The sequence below is a fragment of the Perca fluviatilis genome, chromosome 15 (assembly GCF_010015445.1).
Source record: "Perca fluviatilis chromosome 15, GENO_Pfluv_1.0, whole genome shotgun sequence".
Lineage (NCBI taxonomy): Eukaryota > Metazoa > Chordata > Actinopteri > Perciformes > Percidae > Perca > Perca fluviatilis.
This window is the reverse complement of record NC_053126.1, coordinates 26,635,154-26,652,737: the sequence shown is the minus strand read 5'-3', so window position 1 is coordinate 26,652,737 and position 17,584 is coordinate 26,635,154. Positions and strand designations below refer to the sequence as shown.

Below are 17,584 nucleotides of genomic sequence, written 5' to 3'. Positions count from 1 at the left end.
AGTCACAACGTGCTTCACATGATAAAAATGTGTACAAAACATAGTAAGTTATACAACTAAAAAGAATTATCATTAAAAGACAACGTTTTACATACAGTAATCAAAAGCAAATTTAAACAAGTGCGTCTTCAGCTGCTTTTTAAAAGCTTCAACAGAGACTGCAGAACGTAAGACAATAGTAAGAGCATTCCACAGGTTTGGAGCCACCACTTCAAAGGAACGGTCACCTCTAGTCTTTAAACGGGTGCGAGGGACAACCAGTAATCCCTGGTTAGAAGACCTGAGGGGCCTATTCTTAGTGTATGAATGGAGCAGGTCCGAGATATACGGCGGAGTCTGATCATGCAAAGCTTTATAAGTCAGAACCAAAACTTTAAATTTGATCCTGAAGTTAATCGGAAGCCAATGTAATGAGTATAAAATCGGAGTGATGTGCGACATCCTGCTAGACCTGCTTAGCAGCCTTGCAGCAGAATTCTGGACTAGTTGTAAGCGGTCCTGGGACGATTTGCTGAGACAGGTGAAAATAGAGTTGCAGTAATCAAGCCGAGATGAAATAAAAGCATGAATAATCATCTCAAGCTCAGAATGTGAAACAGCTCCTCTAATTTCGGCAATGTTTCTTAACTGAAAGAAACATGTGCGGGTCAGAGATTTAATATGTTGATCCAAGTACATGTTATTATCAAATATTACACCAAGATTTTTCAGTTTGGACTGAACAGCTGAGGACAAGGAGCCCAGCAGCTGACTAATCTTGGAAGCTATAGTGTCCGGAGCAACAATAAGGCTGATAAGGCTCATTGAGCTGTAGAAAGTTGTTTGTGAGCCAATCCTTGATCAAATTGAAACATCTAAGCAATTTCAACACTTTGTCAGTGTCTTCTGGCTCAAAAGAGACATACAGCTGGATGTCATCTGCATATAAGTGATAAGAAATATCTCCAACTTGGCTAATTATATGTCCCAGGGGGAGCATGTACAATGCAAATAAAAGCGGACCTAACACAGAACCCTGCGGCACCCCACAGGAAAGGGGGACCAAGATACACCGAAAAACTTCTGTCTGATAGATAGGAGGTGAACCAATCCAGGACACTTCCTGAGATACCAACCAAATGCTTGCAAGCATGATGTTATGATCCACTGTATCGAAAGCGGCACTAAGATCCAGCAGCACCAAAACAGAGCATTGACCCTTGTCAGAGGACATTAATAAATCGTTGGACACTCTAAGAAGAGCGGTTTCAGTTGAGTGTTTCTGATGGAAACCAGATTGAAATTTATCTAAAATGTTGTGTGCATTCAGGACAGCAGTGAGCTGTTTAGCAACAACTTTTTCTAAAATTTTGGAGATAAAAGGCATTTTCGAAATGGGCCTATAATTTTCCAGGAGTGATGTATCCAAGTTGGTTTTCTTTAAAAGTGGCTGCACACTTGCGTGTTTAAAATATGAAGGGACATAACCAGATTGCAGAGAGCTGTTGAGTATAGCGAGAACCCAAGTGCTCACAGACCCAAGAACATTTTTAAATAATGAAGTTGGTATATCTCCTGGGCTCGAGGAAGATTTCATACTGCTAACCAGATCAGTGAGTTCTTGTAGCGAGATTGGAGCAAAATGGTTCATGATTGGTGGCCGGATTGAGTGAGCCGAAAATGGAGTAGTCGAAGGGATAATGCCATTTCTGACATCACTGATTTACTTTACAAAGAACTTGAGAAAATCGCTGCAGTCCTTATTTGAAAAAAATGGCACTTAAGGGGGAGCAGGATTGACAATATTGTTGATGGTTTCAAAAAGGACTTTAGGGTTTTGTTTACTGGATGAAATAAGATTAGTAAAATAAGATGTTCTCGCCTCCTTGACCATGTTGTTGTATTCAGTTAAGAGGTCCTTGTAATATAGTTGGTGAACATGAACCCAATGTGTGTGGGACCAGAAACATGCTGGATAAAATTAAAAGCCTCAGTTACATTAAGAAAATCAGCAGCTAAAGTGCTGGACAAGTCGTCAACATGGATATTAAAATCTCCAACCATAATAACGTTATCCAACATAATAATGGATGATAAAAAATCACTAAATTCAGATAAAAATGAGGAAAAACCTCTACTGGGTACTGTCCGACTTTGAAAGCAGCCTCTATATACCACCGCGAGTCCTCCACCACGACCTGAGGTCCTGGGAGTACTGATAAAACAACAGTCCGGTGGACAAAGTTCAATTAGAGGTCCGTATTCTAAGTTTTATGCCAAGACTCATACTCTGCTTCTGACTGGCTAGTAGTCCTTACCTAGGTAGTGTCAGGGCACGCCCTCATACTCTGCTTCTGACTGGCTAGTAGTCCTTTCCTAGGTACTGTCAGGGCACGCCCTCATACTCTGCTTCTGACTGGCTAGTAGTCCTTACCTAGCTACTGTCAGGGCACGCCCTCATACTCTGCTTCTGACTGGCTAGTAGTCCTTACCTAGGTACTGTCAGGGCACGACAAAAAATAATTAATTAATAAACAAATCATTTAGAATAAAAGATTTGTTTGTAATGGATCGAGCATTTATCAGCACCATCTTGAGAGGCGCTGACTCACTGCTAGGTACAGCAGGGGCCCGGGCCAGAGGACGCAGATACCTTGGAAGTGATCCACCAGAGTGTTTCTTCAGGGTGGACGGCCTAATTGTTAAAATGGTCTGTATGGGACGATAGAGTGGTGATTCATGTGTAATTGCCACTGACGGGCTGTAGGGGGAGATGTCACTGCTGACAATGTCCTGAGAGAAAGAAGTGGTACTGGGAGAAGAAGAGTCTGCGAAGGGGGTGTGTGGTGTAAATAGTCATTCACGTGCGGCAGACTGTACAGCGTGCTGTATGTTAGCAGCTAAAAACGAGCTGCCCAGCTTGTTTGGGTGGACACCATCGTTCCTGAAATAGAAGGAGCGGTTCCAAAACAAGTCAAAATTGTCGATAAATCCAAAATTATGGTCATAGCAGGTGGACTGTAGCCAGGTGTTAAGACTCAGAAGCCGGCTGAAAAGCTCTGAACCGCGGGACACCGTTGGTAAGGGGCCACTGATAAAAACAGATTTGCCACAGAGCTCTAAAAGGCAAAAAATTTCGTTATAATCCTTCCTAGTCTTCACCGATTCCCGACGTGCCATATCATTATGGCCCACATGGATAATCACCCGAGTTATGGAGGGTGCGAGAGACTGCAGTAGACCTGGCTGTTTCTCCAGAAGGACTGGGACCGTTGCTCCCGGAAAACAGCGAGTTATGGCGTTAAAAAAGCGTATGTTTCTGGTAATGCTGTCACCCATTATCAGAGTTGTCGGGACAGGATCATTTTGTGAGAAACAGACTTCTTTATGCAACCTGTGGAGTCACCCCCTGCTGGAAATTAGATAAAGAATTAAATGCATTGCCTTCATTTCAGGCCCAGAAGTTGCCGCTTGGTTCAAATTCATATTTTAAATTGTTTTTAAGCGGGCATGTAACACGGTGTTATATTGCTCTTCAAGAGAGGAAGCTTCACCAGTGTGTGTTGGCAAACTGCCACATCATTTCAGCTTTTAAGGAACAGTTGAAGTTAAATGCACAGATCAGATAGGAAACAGTGAGGAGGAAACATATCAGTGTCCACAGTGAGTGCAGGTCTGATGGATTTGCTGTAAAGCCATGCTGGAATAAATGCATTTAAAGGTCCTATGACATGCTGCTTTTTGGATGCTTTTATATAGACCTTAGTGGTCCCCTAATACTGTATCTGAAGTCTCTTTCCCGAAATTCAGCCTTGGTGCAGAATTACAGCCACTAGAGCCAGTCCCACAATGAGCTTTCCTTAGTATGTGCTATTTCTGTGTCTGTAGCTTTAAATGCTATTGAGGAGGTGAGAGGGGGGCAAGGTGGAGGGTGGGGGTGTGGCCTTGACCAACTGCCACTTTGCTTGTTTGCAAGCCATGATGTCTCTCTCTCATGGGTGGGCCAAATTGTCTGGGTGGGCAAAGCAGAGAAAGGGGAGGTAACCTTCCTCCTTATGACCTCATAAGGAGCAGATTCCAGATAAGTCCATCTGAGCTTTCATTTTCTCAAAGGCAGAGCAGGATACCCAGGGCTCGGTTTACACCTATCGTCATTTCTAGTCACTGGGGCACCAAAGGCAGGCTGGGGGAACTCATATTAATGTTTAAAAAACTCATAAAGTGAAATTTTCATGCCATGGGACCTTTAAACAATTTGTGGTGAGTAACCTTTGCTGCCTCTGAGGGACTGTGCTGTTTAAGCCTGTGATGTATCAGCCAGCAATAAAGCCAGATTTATCGTCAGAGTCTCTGTCAAATTGCTTATGACAGTTCCCATGGTTACCGCTTCATGTGCTCAGTCTGCAGAGATGTGCATTGGAATTTGTCTATCTGCTGAACCTTGCGGCTGGTTTCAGTACCTTTCCTCTGTGCTCAGAGCTGGTTGGACTGCAAAGCCTTCTCAACTCATGTTGAACATGTCCGTGTGTCCTTATATTTAAACCCATCTTACCTGGAAGGCAGACTCCTGAAAGAATAAAGAATTACAAATTCAAATGGGAAATCAGGCTAAAAGCAAAAAAACGTATGAGGCACAAAAGGAGCTGAAATGTAATCCTGTCCGCTCCTTTAACTTGTGCATGATTTATCATAAAGCAGAATGTCATCAGGGAGAAAAGGCTGTTGCCTGGTTGGTTTTGATCTTTAATGATTCTCCTAGCCTTTTCAGTGCACATGTAAAGAGAATATTTGGATTGTAGGCCAGGGTTCCCTTAGGGCTGGGCAATAAATCGATTTTATCGATTAACTCGAATGTGTAGTTAACGTCGATTTGTTTAAATGAAAATCTCCTCAACATCCGCCGACGCTCCCCTCTGGGCTCCCATAGCTCCGAACGGGCTCAGCCCTCCCCATGCGCGTTTGCCATAGAGATACACAAACAACATGGCAGCGACAGGGACTAACATTAATTATAATATTTATAATAACTAGTCGTTTCATTACTTACTTAACCATAATCTCCACCGAAATGACCGGCAGCTCTGCTGTTTCCCCGGCTGAGAGTCATCTATTCTTGGATAACTGAACCACCAGCTACCGCTGACCTGAAGGAGCACCATGCGGGGCACCAGAGGCGGTGTTGAGGAACTCTTTAGCGGCTCAACACATCTACTAAATGCCGCTGATACGACCGAGCTGTGAAGGAGGTCTGTAGCGGCTTAAACAACTATGTAGCACGGAGCTCCTCTTCGCCGTTTGTTTTTACCGCTAGTTACTACAAAGGAGCTTGGTACAGGTGTGCTACATTCAAGAGACCGTGGGATGTTAATGTACGTTACTCAGCAACAGGTGAAAATAGGGGCAAGTTTGCGCAATAACGTTAAAATGATTTGAACTTTTAACGAGGAACGAGAAGTTTATTACCTGTATGTGTGAAAACAGCTTTATCTCACGCGTCCGTTTTGTTGTTGTTGAATATATAGCCCCGTGTGTGTGTGTATGAGTCAAAACAAAATAAAGTTAAAACTTGTTTTGAACAATTTCTTTTGTAATCTGCAGATTGATTTTAAGTAGGGGGAGAAAAAATCGATTTAAATCTTAAATCGGAATTTTCTTTTTTTTAAATCCATGATTTTTTTTTAGGCCATATCGCCCAGCCCTAGGTTCCCTGCTTCTTGCTTGCTAATAGTGATTATAAGAAATCCATTGTAAGTTGTTTTCACCTTTCATATTATAGAATTGAGGTGAAAACTGCATAGTTCCTGCAGTACTCTATGATTCATCCCTCTTGCTAACTATGTCTCTGATTGTTTAAAGTGGTCGGAGAAGAATTCACATCCTTTACTGAGCTCCAATATATTCATCAAAAATTACCTCATTACAAGTATAAATCCTGCATGCAAAATCCTACCTAACTTAATGAAGATTTATTAGCAATTATACCTAAAGTATAAAATGTAAAAGTAGAGTGGGGTGATATGGAGAAAATCAGATATCACGATATTCTTGACCAAATACCTCGATATCGATATTGCGAGGATATTCTAGGGTTGACAATTGGTGCTTTAACAAAATATCTTCACCATTAGATTTTAGATAAATCATCAGTAATGTGGACATAATGTCTAATTAGGGAAAAGGCGAAAAAAAGTCTGGTAAGTTCAGAAAAGTACATCACTTTACTGTAATGCAGCTTTTAAAACCAGTAAAAGATAACACTTACGGCATATTATGATATTACGATATCCAAAATCTAAGATGATATCTAGTCTCATATCACGATATCGATATATAGATATATTGCCCAGCCCTATGTAAAAGTACTAGTTCTGCCACTGTGACTACAGGTGGCTTGAAAAATGACTTCCAATCAATGATAACGGTGCTCTGTAACTGCAAGATGTGTAAAAAAGCAACTTGCTTACTTTGTTATCAAGTTTATCATATGAACTTGGGTTAACAATGCGTTGTATTGTACAGGTGTTTGTGTTATTTTAATCTGAAAAGTAATTAGTAGTAAAAGTAATAAAAAGTACAATATTTATTATGATTAATTTCAACACCTCTACTATCCACTGTTACCTTAAAAATAAAGGGTAAAAGCCCTAAAAAAGAATCTTAAAAAAATAAAAAGTACTCTGGCCTGGTGCCGGATTTCCGGCATTTGACTATTTTAGGAAAAAAAGACCAAATAGGATTTGTTTTTGATGCCCTGGGTTCAACCAATCCTCTTAGTTCCACCTACCAATGAAACCTAGCCTGACAAGCCAGACCCACATCAAGATGTTGGGTCTGGGAACTCACCATTGGCAGGGCTCAATCCGAGGGGCGGGATAAACGGTTTCAAATTCCCTCTACATGCAAAAGGATAGCGCTACAACCAACCAGAGCAGAACCATGCATTTTCCCACCAGCGGAGCTAGTTGATAGAGTAAACTTTTGCTGTATCCGGTCGGCAAAACTCCGAACACATCTTCCTTTTTCTAAGAATGACTTCAGTGCCGTTCTTTGTTCTTTTCTCAAAGAAAATATTACCTCCAAGTCTTCCAGAGTCGCGGCCAAAAGCCGATTCGAAAGACTGCTGTGCCAGCAGCAGCCATCAAGTAGCAGGGAATTCACACGGAACCGTCGCAACCATTGACTGTGGTCGCAACTCTGCCGTTACTATGTTAAGCCAGCCCACCGACTCTATACACAATGTGATTGGCCTGACTAGAGTTTGGTGTTTCCAGCTCGCAAGCCAACGGAGAGTTGCTAGAAGACCCTGGCTGCAAATTACATTTGCTACCGCTAGGTGCATCTAGATTTCTAGGCTAAATTAAACCAGTTCTAGCCAATCAAAGGCAACATAGGGCAGGTCTTTGCCAAGAAACGCGAGTGTGGTGTAGTCTCCATGGTAACCCGGCAACGCGGCTGAAAAATGGAGTTTATCAAACCTGGAGAAGATACAGCTTTAGTTGAGAAAGGAGTTAAAAACAAATGGTGCTGCGTCTGCAGCATTTGTTCAAGGAATATACTGTACGGAAACAGAAAGTGCTTGCTTGTCATTAGATGCGAGTCACAAAGCTTCGGTCCGTGCACTCTGTCGTATGAGTACCTTACTCATACTTGTTGGAATTTTAATAGATGCAATTTTGCTTCTGAGCGGCTGCAACTTTCCATCTATCATTTATCACATCAGGCTGCAAATAAGTGTTTTGTTAAAGCCGAGCATGAATAACTTTAAATAGAGTCTGAAGCGACAAATAAGTTAAAACAACATAAAGAAAGATTGTATTTCTTGCCAGGCAGAATACAACTCTCAGCCCATAGGATCTCAAATGTTCAATTAACATGTCACTTCAGATAAAACACATAAGGACTACGAATATGTATGCCATTTTCTACAAAAGTTTTTGTAAAAGTGGGCTTTTGTCAATATATTTTATACATTTTGTTCTTTTTGTTCTCCACCCCTCCTTCTCTTTCTCTTCGCAGACCATGCAAGCGGCGCGATGCCCGACAGATGAGCTGTCGCTGACTAATTGTGCCGTGGTGAGCGAGAAGGATCTGCAGTCAGGACAGTGAGTACTTATTATCGCCTATTTATCTACGCGGTTTGTCAATTCCGGCACACATCCGGGCATCTCTCCAATCATTTTCTCATCTATCCAAACACCCATCCATCCTCCCACCTTATCTCCCATCATTCATCCAGAATGAGGCTCTAGGACTAGCACTGTATGATTATCATGATTGTTTTGCATGTATTGTAATAATGATGATTAAAGCTGCAAGAATTTGATGTTTCAACCTGACTCACCAAGTTTCATGTTTCATTATTGCATGTATAGGTACTGAGCATTTGTGTGTAATTCAGGCCTGTTTTCCAAATGTTTTTCACTCTGTTGTTATTACCCACATTACACGTGTGTAATAACAACAGAGTGAAAAACATTTTAATTTCCCCTTGTTGGATTAATGAAATGAAATTATAAATTATTATTATTAAATTGCGAAACATTAACGCTAACCTGTCTGTGAAATGTAAATACAGGTACAATATAGGCCTGTTGCAATATGCAATAAATCAGTTAATCGCATGATAAATAAAAATGAGCTCAGTAATTATTATTTTTTTTAGAATATTAGATCTATGAAAAGGTGTGCCTGCATTATTATGCCATTATCGTTATATTAGATGAAAATGGTCTCAGAACGACAATATTATCTTTTATCGCAATATTGTTTAGTGCAATTGTGAAATATGATGTCATTGTGTTCTTGCTGCCTTAATCTCGTTGTGTTGAAGCAAGACATTTCGTTAATAAAAATGAATGATGGGATTGAGCTTCTGACAAACCACAGAAGGTTTTGAGGATTGACGACACATGCTCATTGCACCAACACATTTACATACTTACATAAGTATTGTTACGTAAGTATAAAATAATCAAAAATAAACACACATTTAAAAAGTATAGTCAATGGTGATGTTACATGCTGCCAGATATTATTCATGGCATGAGTTTGCACACATTAGTTTCCCACCAAAATGACCTGTTTTCATTTAAAATTAGGTAAACTATTGATTATCCAAAAGAATAAAAGCACACATTATACTTGTTTCAAAGCGGGAGAGACTTGACAGATCTCAAAATAAATGTGTTATCTGAGTTTGTTCTACATTTCTACTACCATGGCAACTGCAGCCTTGTCTTTATCATCCAGTGCCACCAAGCAGCAATGCTGGTGCCACCAATATGATGCTGTGCATGCGTTCTTAAAGTTAGGAATAGCTCCATATTTCTTATTGGAAATTAAATGTTCTGGTAATGAGAAAATGCAGATATTCATAGTCTACTGGCAAGTATGAGCACTTGAACAAACATCACTTATACAGTCTATGCATTAACCCCTGGTTTCACCCAAATCACTGGTAGTGGCATAAACGAGCCGCTCGCCTAAGTTACATAGTGCGAGAACAGGTATTTAAGGCATATACTGGGAATAAACTAATAAACCATTCTCCCTATTACAGTTAGTTAATTAGTTTTATTTTATTTCTGTGTCATGCCAAACACTTGGCCCATCCCATATGGGATAACAAGACACCACAAACCTATTTAACAGACTTCCAATCGCATCTTCCAATCGCACATACAAATCATTTGGAGAAAACATGAATACAAAGAAATTTTATATACATATATATGTATATACACATTCAATAAATAAAAACAAAAATTACATGTCAGAGTACTGTAGCATCAAAATGATTTTGAAGCAGTTTAAAGTAAAATTGTTTAATGTTGCTGTAAAGAAGATTTTCTAGTAGCCTAGCAACAAGGTAACATTCTTAAAAATGAAGGTGTGAAATACCCACTGCAATGATGTCATGGATTCAACATCAACACTATAAGGCAAAGAAAAACAGTAGTAAAATATGGATGAAAGTAAAAGTTAAGGTTAAGGACAATGAAGGACAACTGAAAAGAACATATCAGAGAGTGGGGGAAAAAAGATGAATTGGTTTTACTCATTCCGTCAATGACAGTCATATACTAGCCAAAAAATAAATGATAACACGTTCAATAACCAGGGTCCAACTGTCTCCTACCTCTTCAGACATGTGACTGTGAAGACCACGCCCAATCACAAGTTTGTGTTTACAGTGAAGACCCACCACACTGTGTCCCCTGGAAGCATCGCCTTCAGCCTGCCACAGGTACACACACACACACACATGCACTCACACACACATTGCTCATTTTTATTTGTCAGATCATCTTTCCTTATCTCTCTTTCCTTATCTCTCTTATAGAGGAAATGGGCCGGCCTCTCCATTGGCCAGGAGGTGGAAGGTAAAATATTCTCTATTTGATTGCTGCAAATGATGGTACACAACCATAGACTGTGTAAAATATGAACATAGTCTTAGAACTATAGGTTTCTGCAGTGCCAAAATGAAGCTCAAAGTGGTCGGCTCCGACCGTGGCCATTTTGGCAGAGTCTGGAGATGACTAAACCAAAAATGGCCAAAGACGTTGAGTGTGCAGAGCTGAGGCGGGCTGAATGAAGCCTACACTCTATGCTCAACGCCTGTGACGACAGCCGTTTGTCACTCAAAGCGGAAACTCCCAAATTATGCAGAACCTTAAGCCTGCATATAATTAGTGAGGTTTAAAAATAATTCACCCCCTGCACAGTTGTCATAAAGGGGGGACGTTAGCTATAGAGACCAAACTTATTTAGTTACTCTTTTTTTGAAGCAATGGGTCCTTGATTTCACACTGAGGTAGACAAAAGCAGACTTCTCATTTCTAACTGGCAACCGTCCAGTTTTCCGGCTAAAATGGCGACTTATACTGACACATTATTGTAGATCCCATCTGGTTTCTTGGCAAGACCCGCCCTACGAAGCAGCCCGATTGGTTGAGGTTAGGCATTGAATAGTTAAGGTTAGGATAACCAATTGGTCTGGGGATAGGACCTGAACAAATCAGGTTCCATTGCCTCGCGAGAGCATGGACGCCTGGCCAATTGTAGCAGGCGAATGCTATTGAAGGGCGGGTCTTGCCTAGAACTGCCATAGGTGCCATAATAACGCCTCATTAATGTAGTTTATCAGCTGTAGCTAGCCAGCTAATTCAGTTTATGTTTGCCGCATAAGATGTTTGAAAATGTAGTATCTGGCTGACTTTTAGTTGTTTACAGCTTACATATAATAAAACAAAAAACTCTCTCAAATGGCCTTAAATATGCACTTCTACAATTGATGATCCATGAAGAAGAAGACATGTAAATAAAGATGTAGTATTATTCTTGCAGTGTAGCGCTAGATAGTCCTAGTATTATAAGTATGATAAGGACAGATGTACACTTCTCATTGTTCTAACATAATGCTGGCTTAGCTTGGATGCTTTTTTGGTATGTTTTTACTTCTAACATTACAAGAGAAATAGTTTTTCGGATGAAGACTGATGTGACCCGCATCCTTTTAAGAGCAGGGCAGAACTGCCAACATTACCCAGAACTTTGAAAGAATCCAGGAACGCCTTCCACAAAGTGGGGAAATATTACACAGTGTTAGTTGTAATGAGTGATATGCTAACCCATGGATTTTAAAGTAGCATGCTAGGTAACGACTGTAGGCAGTAAGCTAGGTAGCTGGATATGCTAACAATTGTGTTACGTTAGAGCACTTAAACGCACTATTCAATCCATTCCTTGTACTTTTGCTCTCTTTTCTGTTTTTGAAAAGGCTAAAAAACGCGCTAAACACCTTTCAACACACTCTAAACTGTCACCATCCTACTCTAATACAATCAAATGTTTTTTTACTTTATGTAAGATGTTGCATTTATTTATCTGTTTTTCGATTTGCCCCTGTCTGTCCCCTTAGTGGCCAACTACAACTTTGACAAGTCCAAGCAGTGCATTGGCGCCATGACAATCGAAATTGACTTCCTGCAGAAGAAGAGCACCGACTCCTCCCCCTACGACTCAGACAAGATGGCCGCCGAGTTCATCCAGCAGTTCAACAACCAGGCCTTCTCTGTCACCCAGCAGGTTCATATTCACAAACCTTTCAAATATCCCACAAACATAAAAAAACACAGGCGTGGAGGCCCACATACATTTTGCTCTGCAGGTTGTTTGATCATCCTCTTTTGCTTTTCTCCGTCTCTCAGCTCGTGTTCAGTTTCTGTGACAAGCTGTTTGGTTTGATGGTAAAAGATATCGAGGCCATGGATGCCAGCATCCTCAGAGGAGAAACAGCTTCTGGAAAGAAACAGAAGGTACCTGACCGCATGCAGAGCCTGTGGTTAAAACCAGTGGAGGAAAGAGTTAAACGTGTCACCATTCACACAAGCCTTTCTCAAATTAGGCTTTTATAGAAATGGGTTATCTACCCTGTCCTGTTCAGATAGTGGGTTTGTATCTGTATTTTTTTATTTTATAAGCCTTCTATTTTTCAGAAAGTCCCAGAGAGGGACAGCTGATCTGCCCCAAGTACACATGTTAGCTCTGTTATCTGTAAAGTGGACTGACATACAGTTAACCCTTCATAATTCAACTTTAATTTATACCTAATAGAGAATCAGTTGAAATTGAATTGCTTTTGAGAAATGAAATGGTCTGGATATCATCTGGAATCAAGGGGATAGAAGCATTACAGTGGCAAACATTGTTGAGTGACATACTTTTACCATATTCTGCCGCTGCTTCATGGCTTCTGGTGAATAATTAATTAAAGCATCATCATGATCCTCATATACACCCACCTCACAGCCGGTCCCCTGCGATACAGAGGAGCGCCCCACCCCAAATTTATGCAAATGTAAGCATTATACTATATTATTTATTAATGCACCTTAATATGGTGGTCCCTAAGGACTGAATGCATTCACCAGCAAAAGTGCAAACACAGAGAAGTGCACTTCAGATCGAAAAATGCAAGAGATACTAAAACACAAAGTTAAAGATTTGTATTATTTATTTTATTTAACCTTTATTTTACAAGGATTATTCCCATTGAGATTCAGGCTCTCTTTCACACGGGAGTCCTGGCCAAGACAGCAGCATAAAATAAAACAAAACAGCAAATAACATCAAACAATGAATTAGCAGTGTTCAGTAATAGAACATGTTCAGATGACCCGACATCCTGTTTTTATAATCATTCATGTTAGCTTACAGTTGAGACCAACCAAAAACACATTCAATGATACATAAATCCAGAGAAATTTGCTCCAAATTCAGAAATCCATCAAATGCTACAACACAAACATCAGGAGAAGTGCATTTTAAATTCAAAATTGCTGAAAATACCAAAACGTTAAAGTGGCTATATTTAACTTCATCAGTTTGTTGATTTCAGCGGCCCCTTTGGAAAAAAGCGGTAGTGTTTATACGCGTTAGCGTTACTGGTAGGTCATATAGTTGCGATGAATGTTTTGCTCAGACAGATAATTCATTTACAATAAGAGAATATGTTACAGATGCATCGTTGCATTTCAAGTGTTGCATACTCGTGCGTTAAAACCAGACATGCTGCAAATAACCACTCATGTATTAGTTTTAATTTTTTCTGCATTTCTGTGGATATTTGTTGCATTCTCACATTTGCAGTACATTTCCTCACTGGTGGTGCTTTTGCTCTTGTACATGTTTTAGCCGTTGGACCCACAGTGCATTTATATTCTTCATGTATATGAGAGTCCTCTCAGCTAATCAGGAGATGGTGGGGAGAGAGATATTTCAGGACCATCAGAAAATCCAAGGAAGAGATGGCCTTCTATTAGCCAAAGTGATTAAAAAGTGATCTCTGGGCCATGGAGAAGAGAGGGACATCAGTAACACCACAGATGTAGAAATAAATAGATGAATAATTTGATGCTACTAATAATAACTCTGTTTTCTCTGACAGATCGACATCGGGCTGATGGTGGGCAACAGCCAGGTGATCTTTGAGAAGGCAGAGAGTTCATCCCTCACACTAGTTGGTACGTTCTATATTTCCCAAAACTTAATTGACCTCAGGATCAGTGCCCAGTTCCATAAACTACCTTCAGTTGCGCAAAATATTTCCCTAAGCTCAGCGATCGTTTAGAAGCATTGCATAAAGCTTCTTAGGTTGTCTCCTTGCCTAAGTGTGAAGACTAAGGCATTCACGGTAGTCACTGTCATAATACACCACATGTGCACTTTTAGTTACCATGGTTACGCTTCACTCACATAATCATTACTTAACGTTACTTGACAGCATCATTGCCAGTGTGTCTTTTCCACAAATGGACAACAAAGAGAATACAAAAAGAGAAAGAAAGCCAAACTGGACAGAAGATGAGAACGTTGTTCTCCTCTGAGAATATGGAAAGCACATAATCCAAAGTAACGTTGACTTACTTTAGTTAAGTTGTTGTTCAACGTCGGTTCAAGTTTTGTTTGAGATTTTAAAGATAGTCTGCTGGCCAGAAAAATGCATCTTGGTATTTTCCCCTCCTCTTCAATCAACATTCAGCCTCAAAAACTTTAATAAAACTTTCAGTGGGAAATGGGTACTAAGGACCTTCTAGCAACGCATAAGGTAATATTTAAGTTATAAGTAGCTAAGGGCAAATACTGAGAGGTCAAAGGGTTTTTTACTTGCAGCATCCTAAGGAAATCCTTATGCTGAATTGATGCAACTCATCGTTTTCTAAGGCATTCTAACATGAAAATTTAAGGACCATTTTTAAGGATTTTAAGGGGCAAAGAGAGTGAAAATATATCACTAAATCAAGGCGGTAAATATTGTCAGAACTCTTTTTTTTATGTATCTCTTAGCATGTAAGTGTAACGTGAAGTTTTATTTATAAAAAGCTGAGACATTTCAGTGCTGTACAAGCCTCATGGTAAACTCAGGGTGCTGCATGAACAATATGAGGGGCTGTGGAGCCTTCATGCAACAGTCTCTTACAGTATCTATTTCCTCCACAAGATGGCAGTAAGAACAAATTATGCATAGATGTATCATCTTCCACAAATCACCGGTCTGCTAAGAATAAGGCCAAGAAAGACTTAAAGACCAAACTTGTCTTTTATTTTATGGTTTTTAATTGATTCTTGAGCTACTGAAAAACCTTTTTCCTTCCCATCTGACAACATCCTGATACATGGTTTATTTCCTCATAGAGTCACTTGCTTAAAAATATATATGTGTATATATATATCTGTGAATTGCTGGCCAAGAAGTTCCCTTATGTCTTTTTTTTAACAGGAAAGGCAAAGACCAAGGAGGCACGACAGACAATCATCAACCCAGAATGGAACTTTGAGAAGATGGGAATTGGAGGTCTGGATAAAGAATTCTCCAGCATTTTCCGCAGAGCCTTTGCTTCCAGAGTCTTCCCTCCAGACATCGTGGAGCAGATGGGTGAGAAACCCTTTCTATCCTCACTCTGTTCGCTCACTTTTCATATGTTTTAACCTGCCAGACTGCCTTAGTGTTTTGCTTATTTTTAGTGCTGAGACTCTACATCTACCATGCTTTTATTGGCTTATTACGAGACATTTTGTCACTATGTCCCTATTTGTCTCTGTATTTATGAGATTTGAACTCTATCTGTCCTTTTATCACATATATGTTATGCAGGTACTCTCATTTGCTTTGTTTTTTTGATTTTACTGTCAATTTTTTGTTTTTTCAACCAACAAGTGAATGTAATTATGGGAGAGCACCTCGGTTAGTCACAGGGTTAGTCACAGTACAAAAGCAGCTATTTTTTTCTCACACACAAAAACACACAAACACAAAAAAAAAAAAAAAAATATTTATTCCTTGGTTTTATGAGTCATGTTTATTAATGTGGTTTCTTCTCCCTCTGGCTTCAGGCAATAAACTATTTTATAACATTCATACATCCTTTTCTCCTCCTCCCCTGCCTCGTAACTGCTTTTTCATCTGACTTCTTCCTTTCTTTCTTACCTCCCTCTTTTGTGATTTTTTTTGGCACTTTTTATTTCTCTCCATCTTTCTTTTGTTCCTTCCATTTTTGTCTTTCCTTTCTCTCTATCTCTTCCCTTTGGCATTTGTCATCGCTCCCTTTTCTCCTTATTCCAGGGTGTAAGCACGTGAAGGGCATCATGCTGTTTGGGCCTCCAGGCTGTGGTAAAACCCTGATGGCCAGGCAGATCGGCAAGATGCTCAACGCCCGCGAGCCTAAGGTGGTCAACGGCCCCGAGATCCTTAACAAGTACGTAGGAGAGTCCGAGGCCAACATCCGCAAACTGTTCGCTGATGCAGAGGAAGAGCAGAAGAGGGTGAGCGAGACGCTCAATGTGCTTTATTTATAGGACCAGTTTAAAAAAAAGAAAAAAAAAGAAAACTTAATTCATCATTTTTTAACCCGACCTGTCTCCAGCTGGGAGCCAACAGCGGACTCCATATCATCATCTTTGACGAGCTGGATGCCATCTGCAAGCAGAGAGGCACGGGCGCCAGCAGCACGGGCGTGCACGACACCGTGGTCAACCAGCTCCTGTCTAAGATTGACGGCGTGGAGCAACTTAACAACATCCTGGTCATCGGTCAGTAACATCAGAGGGAACTGATTCACAGTATTTGTCATCCTCGCCAGCTGTGTGAGACATTACACTGATTGGGGGCCAGGGGCCTGTTTCACACACATTTTACCACTCAAATCAAACCACATACTTGGGATTGATGCATGAACATGCAAGAGCCCTGTAGAACTCTGCAACAATCCCTTCTACACAGTGCATACAGATTGTAAACCTTGCAGTGATATTTATTTTCCGTGCATCTTCATTGTCAAATGACATTTTATGATGATAGAAACGCTGAAACCATCATAAAAGCAGATGAGTAGAGCTCCACAGACATTAGAGAATGTATACCAAAGGAGCATTGTAGCTGTCCTGAAGGCTCTTGGTGGCCCAGCACCTCACTATGTTGATTTCTTCGTTTAAGTTGTCACCTATCTTCTGAATTAAAATAACTAAATAGCAGAAAACAAATACAGTCTACTGACAGCTTTGGTTCAGAAACAATGGGCCTAATGTAAGAACATTTTTCTATTCTAATCTTAAGCCTCTCTTACTTTTTTTCCGGGGAGGTTTGTTCGTATCAAGTCAGATTCACCAAACTCTTAACTGCACCGACTTGATGAGTCGGTGTGCACTCATAAGATTTGATCATTCGCATAATCCACGCCCCTAATACTGCGAAAGAAATAAAGAGTGAAAAGTTTGACATGAAGTGATATACTCAAAGACAGTATATAAACTGGACCAACAGATCCTGTTGCTCTGGACGGAGACCAGTGAAGGATATTAGAAGCACTTTTCTGGTGAGTGCTGAACGTTACTGAGCAGCCTCCAACTGAGCTCGAAGACGTAGATGTGACGTGAGCAACCTGTCTGAAAGTTGGAAGTCTTCTGGTAGCTGTGCCAAGAGAAATCTCAATCATTCTGAATCTTACAGAGACGGAGAGCGTAGGTATATGTAAGGAGATAACATGGGCACAGGCTAATTATTGCTAACTAAAATGCTAGTTAACATTAGTAATTAAACTTAAAC

The 17,584-nt window shown here is 40.3% G+C and overlaps 1 protein-coding gene across 3 annotated transcripts in view; it reads left to right on the top strand.

Moving 5' to 3' along the window:
- The window catches only part of LOC120574710 (vesicle-fusing ATPase), a 57,493-nt gene that overhangs the window by 23,483 nt on the left and 16,426 nt on the right, over window positions 1-17,584 (top strand). For all 3 annotated transcript variants that reach the window (XM_039825090.1, XM_039825089.1, XM_039825088.1), the window contains 9 exons: window positions 7,996-8,081; window positions 10,126-10,225; window positions 10,322-10,361; window positions 11,903-12,069; window positions 12,192-12,299; window positions 13,931-14,006; window positions 15,263-15,418; window positions 16,106-16,305; window positions 16,407-16,572. In XM_039825090.1, the coding sequence (XP_039681024.1) occupies window positions 7,996-8,081; window positions 10,126-10,225; window positions 10,322-10,361; window positions 11,903-12,069; window positions 12,192-12,299; window positions 13,931-14,006; window positions 15,263-15,418; window positions 16,106-16,305; window positions 16,407-16,572 (1,099 nt within the window). The remainder of the gene's footprint in view (window positions 1-7,995; window positions 8,082-10,125; window positions 10,226-10,321; window positions 10,362-11,902; window positions 12,070-12,191; window positions 12,300-13,930; window positions 14,007-15,262; window positions 15,419-16,105; window positions 16,306-16,406; window positions 16,573-17,584) is intronic.